The sequence below is a fragment of the Myotis brandtii genome, unplaced genomic scaffold (genome assembly GCF_000412655.1).
Source record: "Myotis brandtii unplaced genomic scaffold, ASM41265v1 scaffold940, whole genome shotgun sequence".
Classification (NCBI taxonomy): domain Eukaryota; kingdom Metazoa; phylum Chordata; class Mammalia; order Chiroptera; family Vespertilionidae; genus Myotis; species Myotis brandtii.
The window spans coordinates 898941-908989 of NW_005371877.1; the positions used below are offsets into that span (position 1 = coordinate 898941).

The 10049-nt window shown below is 57.9% G+C and overlaps 1 protein-coding gene across 1 annotated transcript in view; it reads right to left on the reverse strand.

The window, feature by feature from the left end:
• LSP1 (lymphocyte-specific protein 1) overlaps positions 1-9470 on the reverse strand; it is a 42552-nt gene extending 33082 nt beyond the window's left edge. The window contains exon 1 of the mRNA XM_014533116.1: positions 9338-9470. Within this exon, the coding sequence (XP_014388602.1) occupies positions 9338-9408 (71 nt within the window). The 5' untranslated portion in view covers positions 9409-9470. The remainder of the gene's footprint in view (positions 1-9337) is intronic.
• Between the last annotated feature and the right edge of the window lie 579 nt (positions 9471-10049).

Below are 10049 nucleotides of genomic sequence, written 5' to 3' on the forward strand. Positions count from 1 at the left end.
CCTGCCCGGCGACCTGGCCTGACCCCCGCCCTGGGGACGTGGGGCGCCTTCTTCAAAGGCCCGCTGGCCCTGGTCTGCTGCCCTCCTCCTGCTCCTCCTCCTGTAGCCTGGACCCTTCTCTCCCCCTTCTCCTTCTCTTCTCTTTTCCTTGCCTGCCTTCCCTTCTCCTCCTTCACACCCTCTGCCCCTGTCCCTCCATCACCAGCTGTCCCTCCCCTGTCTGCTCTCTCTGTCTGCTGGTCTGTCCTGGGCCCTCTGGCCCCTGGGGGGCTCCTGGGCTGGCTCCCTGTGGGCTCTCCAAATGGCCCCTGTCCCCCCTCTCGGGGCCTCTGGACTCTGTGGGTCTCTGGGCCCCCTCCTCCTTCAGGCTTAGCAGCTGCTTCCTTTTTGTCCCCCCCCCCAGCCCCCCCACTCTGCCCACCTCGTCTCTTCCACCTCCAGGGCCCCCTCCTTCCCAGACTAGTAAAAATGTCAGAGAGGAGCCCTCCCAGCCCAGCAGCCGGGCTCAGTGGGACCTGGTGGCCCTCCTCCCCGTCCCCCTCGGCCATCTTGCCAGCTGCCCCCGGCCTCACTTGCTCCTCTTCCTTGTCACCTCTGCTCCCCTAGCTCAAGGGGTGCCTGGTCCCACATCTGCCACCCATCCCTTCAAGCCTTTCTCCTCGCCTGGCCTGGCCTGGCCCGCGTTCTGGCCTCCTCTCCCTCCCTCCTGCATCTGTCTTTTGGGTCCAGCTCCCCTGCCTGCCCGCTCTCCCCCTGCCTCGCCCTCCCCTGCCCTGCCTGCTCCTGGGCCCTCGGCACCTTCCCTCTCATTCCCTGTCTCCCTGGTCCCAAACGCAGCCCCTGTCTCCTCTTTTCCCTGTGGTGTCTGTCTGTCCCTATCTCTGTCTCCCTACTCCCTCTCCCTCCCTCCTCTTCCCTCCCTCTGGGTGCTCCATTTTCCTTTGTTTATTCCCAGCCCTCAGCTCCTTTTATCACCTCAAGGGGGAGGCCGGGCACCCCAGGGATCCTCTCTGCTCCCCAAATGGGGAGGCTCTGCTCTCCCCGGCCCCCACCCCCAGCCTGCCCTGGGCGGTCAGAGCCGTGAGACCCCTAGGGGCCACCACCAACCAGCCTCTCTGGGTTGGTGTCCACGCTCCTGAGAAGTGGCCACTGGGCACAAGGTCAGCGCGGTGCCCTGGCCAGCCGGCCGTGGCCCCTGGCCCTTTGGCCAAGGCCCCGGAGAAGCAGCCCAGCCCACTGTTTGTCTGGTTGGGCTTAGTCACCGTGATTCACTGGAGGCTAGTGGCCGGACAAGGCGGGGACGGGCCCACTCGCCGGGAGGCACCGAGGGAGCCGCCTCCCACCCGGGCTCACCCGCGGGCCAACATGCACATGGCCCCAAGGTGGACACCACTGCACCCATGGCTCAGATGGGGAAACTGAGGCTCCGACTGGATTCCGAGGTCCCAGAGCCAGGGCCCGGCGGAGCCAGAATCACAAGCCAGGTCTGCGGACTGCTGGCTACCTCGGCCTGGCCCAGAGTCGCCCTCCTGTGCCTGAGGCCCGGCCTGCCCCTCCAGGCCCAACGCCACTCCTAGGGGATATGTGAGTGGGCAGAGGGCAAGGCAATGACCGCCCTGGCAAGAGGGCAACAGGGCGAACGGGTCCCTGTGTGAAGGCAGTTGTGTTGAGGCGGCGGCAACAGCCGGAAAAATTCCACATGGGCCCATAGCTCGGTCCGCAGTGATTCAGGGGGCGGCGGTGGCTGGTGGAGACTCTGTGGGGGTCAGGAAGTCCCTGGGGGTAGGGAAGTCCCCCCCAGCGCTTCCCCCCCGCCCCCGCCCTCATGCAGGCTGGGTCTCCTGGCGGGCCCTGGAGGGGAGCCCAAGCCTCTTCCTTGCCCCGCACAGCCCAGGAGGAGCTAAGAAGTGGGGAGTGCCCATGGCTGGCCCCGCGTCCAGCCAGAGCGTGGAGACCTCGGGCTCTGGTGGAATGAGGGGGGGGTGGGGGGAGCCGCAGGGCCAGGACCCAGCAGGTCGCCCGGGAGGTGAGCCTGGGCTTCACGTCCATCCCAGCCGGCCCACCACCCCCTCGCCTCCTGCTCTCAGCTCTGGAACCGCAGTCCCCGCCAGGACTGAAATCTGCCAAAGCATATTTGGTTCAATAGCAGGAAAAATATTCCCACAGGGGAAGGCGCCTTGGGATTGTGGGAAGTCCCTGACATTCAGAACTCAGAACGGACTCACACAGCTTCCTGTCGGGAATATTGGTGAGTGAGAGGTATCAGGACAGACCTTCACGTGCAGTGGCCATGACTCATAGTTCTACAACCAGGGCATGTCCTCACAGGGACAATAAGGTCGAGTATTTGACCTCAACTCCACTATTATTTGTCCATCCATCAATCCACTCATCCTCCCATCCATTCACTCACTCACCACCCATTCATCCTCCCGTCCATCCTCTATCCATCATCCATCCATCCTTCCATTCATCCATTATCCCTTTATTCTCCCATCCATCCTCTATCCATCATCCATCCTCCATCCATTTACCCACTCATCCATCCATCCATCTATCAATCCATTTATCCATCCTCTCTCTATAGCTATCTGTCTTTCCATGTATTATTTATCAATCCATCAATTTTTCAATATATCTAGATATTCAGTTATTCATATAAACACAACATATCCTTCAAGTGGGTACATATGTATTAACGGATGCTTCAAAATAAGAACAATATATCATTTCATCAATCTATTCATTCAAGTGTCTATCAATACATATGTACCTATGTTCATTTATCTCCCTTTCCAAGTCTTTATTGAGCGAGTATCCATCTATCCAACTATCCATTCATTCATATACACATACATGCATTCATACATACATCCAGCCATCTATCTACATGTCTTAATACATATAAAACACTTATAAGAAGCATTCAAATTATCCATCAATTTGGAACATAATAACCACTCAATATACGTCAATTACTATTATTTATATGTTCATCCATCAATTTGTGTATCTACTTGCCCAGCTACCCAACTAGTGAATTATCTGTTTATTCGTTAATACATCCTTCTATCTCTTCAAATACCTCCTATCTCTTCATATATTCTTCTGTCCTTACTTTTATTCAACTCTCCAAATATTTTGGTGTTTATCCATCCCATTCCTACATCCATTCATATATCTGTCTGTCCAGCCACCCCTATGTCCACCCCTCTTTCCTCCAGCAACTCATACACCCTACTGTGCATAAATACATACACGTATGTCCTTCCTTGTATGTATTTGCCCATCATGTTACCCATGAAGCCACCCTGAAGAGCTAATGCTTAAAGCAGTTGCTGACACATAGTAAACCTTAAATCAATGTTGCTTACTGTTTTCATCCATCCATCCAGTAACCCATATCTCACCCAACCATTTATCTCCATATAACTGTCCATCTATCCATACATTTTTCAACAAATTTATTAAACACTGTGTTCATGTTTAGGTGCTGGGAATGCAGCATTAACTAAGTCCCTGTTCTCTCACAAGGCTGACATTTTTGTGGGAACAGAAAAAGGTAGATGTTTACCGTAATAGATCAGATGATGGTAGATGCCATAGAAAACGTAATCCAGGGTCTGAGGATATGGAGAGCTGGAAGGGATTGGTATGTTGTATATAATAGTCAAGAAAGCCTCCCAAGAAGGAGCCGGCCTTTCCTTATTGGAAAAGAGACTTGCCCATTGGTGGGTGAAAGAACAGTGAGTGTAAAATTCCTGACTCAGCTGTGTTTGTTCATCACTCTATCTCTTAAATAGTTTACCTAGCGTCAGCCATATGTGCATTTACTCACTATCTATCTTTCCATCTGTCTCTCTTTCTAATTTGCCCATTTCTCCACCTAAAAATCCATTTATCATTCATATCCATATGTCTAACTCGCCCACTAACCTTCTATTCATCTGTCCAGTTATTTATCTGTTTACACTTCATCTACCAGTCCACCCATCCTTATTTCCATCCCATGTGTCCATTTACTAATTCATCCATCCATCTATACATCCACCCATCCATTTGTTCATCCATCCACCCCTCCCTCCATCCCTCCCTCCCTCCCTCCATCCCTCCCTCCATCCATCCATCCATCTCTTGGTATACCCGCTCATTCATACATCCAAGGCTGATTATTAGCTTGATACACACAGGTCCAAAACAGTACCCATTTCATAGGCTAATGTTTGTGTCATATATGTTGTTAAATATTCTAAATATTATATCTGTGCTTATCTATCTATCCATCTATCTATCCACCCATCCATTTATCCATGTCTATGTCTATTTATATATACATCCAGCATTCCATTTATCCACTCATATGGCCAAACATCTATCCATTTGCCTATCTAATACTGCTACTTCTACTACCACTACAACCACCACCATCACCACCATCACCATCACCATCACCACCATCACCATCATCACCTTCACCACCACCATCATTACCACCACCATCACCACCACCATCACTGCCACCACCAGCACCAGCACCACCACCACCATCACCGCCACCACCATCACCATCCCACCATCACCACCACCACCACCACCATCACCATCACCATCACCACCATCACCACCACCACCATCACCTTCACCATCACCATCACCACCACCATCACCATCATCACCACCACCATCACCACTATCATCACCACCACCACTACCATCAACATCACCACCACAATCACCACCTCCACCACCATCATCACCATCACCACCACCATCACCATCATCACCACCACCACCACCATCAACATCACCACCACCATCATCACCACCACCACCACCACCACCACCACCATCACCATCACCATCACCATCACCACCACCATCACCATCATCACCACCATCACCACCACCATCACCACCACCACTAGCTAAAATTTATGAGGAATTATGTGCCAGAGACTTTTTAAGTGCCTTTCTTTATTATATAATCTTCATAAAACCCCAATGGGGTAGGTAGTATACTATTTTAATGAGGAAACTGAGGTGCAGAGAGTTAAGCAACTTGCTCAAAGTCACATACGTCCATTTTAATTCCTTTCAGAAGTCAATCATATATATTTTATCACTACTTTCTGCCATCAATTTATCACCTGTTTTTCCATATAGTCAACTGGCCATTCACCCATTGATCTATCCATTCATCTACCAATCCATTCATTCATCCAAACATATGTAGATATGTTCTCCTATCCCTCCATTTATTCTTTATCCACCCATCCATTTATCCAGCCATCCATCACCCATCATTCATCCACCTATACATCCATTCATCCCCTTACCTACCCATCTATCCATCCATCCACCCATCCACCTACTCATACTTTTCTCCATCATTGAGTCTCTTATTTTCCGTTTTTTCTTTCTGTTGTGACTAAGCCATGGTTCATAAGCTTGTGACCCAAGATGACAAGAGAGCAAACCCTTATGGCCCAGCAGACTGCGTGCCACAATAGAGCCTAAGCAGGGACTGGAAAAGCAAAATGTGTCCGCTTGTTTAGACATTGTCATCACCCCTCACACCCATACCCACTCCCACATACATGCTCACAGAGCGGTCACCCAGTGAAGGGACCACAGCAGTGAGGTCCCATGCAGGCGAGGAGAGTGGGTCAGGGCTGGTGGCCTCCGTGGCTCCTGGGGGACCCGGATAGAGAGGTGCTCTGACTTTCAGGGGAGGCCGTCTGTCTCACGCGTGCCTCGGTCCAGCAAAGGGAGGGGGCAGGGTGGCAGGCGGTAGAGGGAGTGAGGCGCTGGGGTTCGGGTTAGGGCTGGGACCAGGAGGGGCTGAAGGCTTCTTTCTGGATTCTTCTGAATGAACTGGCTAGATCCCTCGGTCCCACTCCATTTCATTTCTTTTCTTTTTGGTTAATCCTCCCTCAAGGACAGGGAGGAACAGAGAGGGAGGGACAGAGAGAAACGTCAATGTGAGACACATCGATTGGTTGCCTCCTGCCTGTGCCCCGACCAGGGCTGGGGAACCTGCAACCAAGGTACATGCCCTTGACCGGAATCGAACCCGGGACCCTTCAGTCCACAGGATGATGCTCTTTCCACTGAGCCATACCAGGTAGGGTGGCCCCTAATCTTTAAGACGCCCTTCGGAAGCCCTGGGCAGAGCATCCCTGATGCAGTGGGCGGGGCGGAGACAGGGAGGGGCGGGGCTTGGAGAGAGCCAGTGTCATTTCTGCTTTCTGGGCAGGTCCCTGGGGGCCTCCACGCTGTGCCCTAGTCCATGTGCACCCCCGAAGCGCCGCCCTCACCCCAGTGGCACTGTGTGGGGTTATCGAACACCTGCCAGCGGCCGTCCAGCCACTCCTGGGTCCCCCGAGGTCTTGCTGGGTCCCTGGCATCCCAACCTGGAGCCCACAGAGCCTGTAGGGCAGCGGAGCCAGGGAGCGCCCTCCAAGCCAGGGCCCGGCAGGGCCAGTCCAGGGCCCGCTGCTGCCCAGCTGCCTAGACGGCGGTTCGGCCGCAAGGCCAGTGTTCCCACCTGTGAGATGGGAGGTCTGGATGTGCCTCGCTGGACTCCACAAGGGCCACCTCGGGTTGAAGAATCGGGGAAGCCTGGCCTGGGGAGCGAGCTCACTGTCCAAGCAGCCAGGATCCCCGCTGTGCAGATGGGGAAACTGAGGCCTCCGGTGGGGGGCTTATTTGTCCAGAAAGTCCTGGCTCTGCTGTCAGCTCTGATGCCAGTCCTGCCCCCAGGCTCTGCCCATCCTTCTCCTCCCGCTGGCACTTGGGACTCAGGGCCGGGGAAGCAGGGCCCCTGGGCTCGACCCCAGCCCTGCTGGCGGGGGCTCCAAGGGCCTCTACCCACTGCCACCCACAGGCCCATTGCTCTGGCTCCCTCGGAGGGAAATGAGGCAGAGGCAGGCCAGTGAGTATGGAGGGCAAGACAGCACTGTGCCAGCCCCATGCCACCCAGGCGGGGAGAAGTCTGCCGGGCCTGGTCCCCAGACCCTCCGGGCACTGCCCCTGGCCAGGGCTGTTGAACAAGGAGGCAGATGGGCCCCAAGAAAAGGTGGGGTGCGGGGAAGGATTTTTCACTTGCTGAATCAGCAGGGGCGGGGCTGAGCCATCTCTCCCTCTCCCCACCCACGGAGGGAATGTGGAGGGTCCAGATGGAGGGTGGGGGAAGCCAGGACCTCCGCAGCCTCGCAGGAGCAGCACCCAGAGCCTGGGCTGAGCTCCACCTCCCACCCTGAGACGCCTCCAAGGCCCCAGGCCCCTGACCAGGGGGAGGAGCGAGGTGGCCCACCTGGGGGTCCCCAGGCCCCCAATTCTTCCAGCCCAGCGGCCCCTGCCAGGGCGATTCTGCCCAGCCCTCCCTCCTGCCTAGTGGCCCTGGCACCACCCGTTGCTCCGGGCCGTGTGCCCCTGTTCCAGGTGGTGTCTGGCCCTGCTGAAGGCAAGGGGGTGAGAGGCCACCGGGGCAAGGCAGCATGGGGGTTCCCACCCGGGGGCAGTCTGAGGGCGGAGGCCCTGTCCTGTGCAGGCCTAGGGGCAGCCCCTGGACCCCATTGGAGGGCACAGCCTGCGTGGGGCCGGCGTGCAGGGTGAGGTCCTGCGCCCCAGGCAGGTCTCGGTGGGCAGCGTGTGCAAATTGGGGCGTAGCCCAGCAGACCCAGCCCATGGGGGCTCGGTGGGGCTTCCCAGGCCGCACACCCTCTCCTGGGCATGGGGACTCCCCGCCCCCTAGGAAACCCCCAGGCACGAAGTCACCTTGTGAAAGGAGAACCCATCACACCCCGAGTCTCGGTTTCACTCTGAAAGGTCGGGGTTGCACACACACCACACGGAGCCGGGGCGGGGCGGGAGGGAAGGAGGAGGGAGGTGTCTGCGGTGCCACCCTCTCAGGGCGAGGGTCCGAGGGCCAGCTCTCCAGCCCAAGACCCCACAGGTGCAGCCTAAGCCCCTAGGACAGGCACCTGGACACCCCAGGCTCAGCCTCAGGCCCCTGCTGTTGCCTGGGCCTGCCCTCCACCCTCCCTCAGCTTGAGTGACAGCTGGGAGGAGGGGCCAAGGATGGGCCAAGGAGGGAGGCAAGGGTGCCCCGCCAGGCAGCTCCAGCCGTGCCCTTCTATGGGCATGAGGTGCCCAAGGAGCACGGGGAGGCCAGGGTTTGGATGGCGCTGACGTGAGGAGCCATTTCTGAGCAGGACACAGCTGTCCCCACTCACCAGCTGGGCGTCTGAACGCGCACCCTGAGCCAGACCCCCGCCAGGGGCCGCTGCTCAGCCTCCCGCCCCACCCCACACTCGGCCGCAGACCCTGCACCAGCCCCTCCCTCACACACACACACAGGTACCTGCACATACACACCTTTCTCGTGCTCACACTCATGCACACTTGTCATTCCCCCGTTGTCAGTAAAGGCATCCACACAGTGTCAGGTACTGCTGCCTCCAGCCTCCAGAGGAAGAGTGTGTGTGTGTGTGTGGGGGGGGGGTTCACAACCCAGCAAGCCCGCCCTGAGGCTCCGGGCCCTGCCCTGCTGCCCTCTCCTCCCTCCTGCAGGTCTGGGCATTTCACTCCCTCCCTCTGAGCTGGGGCCTGCTCCTTCCCTCCTGCTCAGCTGTTCAGCACCCCACTGGCCTCCTCCTGGGCTGGTCTCCACCCCCACAGGCCTCCGCATCCCCGTCAGACACCCCCTGCCCCTGGACGCCCCACTGTCCCCAAGCTTGCCCACTCCCATCTCTTCTGGGACATTCACCCTGGGCCATGGGACTCAACTGAGGTGCTCTCCAGCCCTTCCCCCAGGGCTCTGCAAGCACAGCTGCTTCCAGGGGGGCTGCGGGCATTCTTGGCCCAGCCTGGGGGGGGGGGGCAGCCACGGCACAGGGGCCTTTTTTGCCAGCAACCCACACACAGCCTCTGCCCGTGCCCCTCACATCTCACCCCAACCAACAGCCCTGTATCCGATCGGGGCCCTGCGGCCTCGCCAGCCTCCATCACCCCAGGAGACTCCGGCTGAGCCCCACACATGGGCTCGGAGGGTCCCCAGGTGAGCAACCCCTGTCCTCCTCCAGACCTGGCCCAGCGCCCGCCCCCCCACCTCCAGCCCTCCCAGCACCAGCCCTGCCGGCCCAGGCCTCAGTCCGCGTCCCTGCGCCTGGCGGTGGGCGTCCAGCCCTCCTGGTCCTGGCCCTGCTCTCGGCCTCTCCCGGGGAGGCCCAGCCGCCCAGGCGGGTCCCAGGAAGGTGCCCCCAGGGCCGCTGACCTCAGGATCGAGCGTTACTCCCACGGAAACACCAACGCACGGCCCCCTGTGGGCCCTTACCCTGCGCCTTCTTCGTCCACCAGGAGTTCCTCCTGCTCCTCGAAGCCGGGGTGGCCGGCCGCCTCCGCCATGGCCTGGTGCTCAGCGGGACCGGGAATGTGTGCCGGGCCCTGGGCGCTTCCTGGGGCGGCGGCTGAGCCCGCCCGGGTTTCACTTCCCCTTCACTGCAGGTTGAGGTTTGGCTGGGGTTGGGTGTTGTTTTCAGTCTGTTGCTGCAACAGGAGGGACACACAGCCACCAGGAAGCGTGAAGCAAGTCGTGGGGCCTGGGGGACAAGCCCAGGAAGGCGGGGGAGGGGTGCGGGGCTGGGGTACCCTTGCGTGCTCCAGAGTCCCAGGGCTGCACAGGAGCCCCCACGCACCTCCAGGACCCCCTTCCCGGGCAGCCGTGGTCTCGAAGGGCCTGTGTGCATCCTGGCTGTCCCCAGCACCAGGGCGGGCGCAGTTCCGGTCCCTGAGCCACCACACTCAGCATCTTACCACCCAGTGAAATCTGGGTGGGTCCAGTGGCGGGGCTCAGTGGCTGAGTGTCAACCTATGAACCAGGAGGTCACGGTTCGATTCCTGGTCAGGCCATATGCCTGGGTTGCAGGCTTGATCCCCAGTGTGGGGCGTGCAGGAGGCAGCCGGTCCATGATTCTCTCTCATCATTGATGTTTCTATCTCTCTCTCCCTCTCCCTTCCTCTCTGAAATCAATATGTATATACTAGTG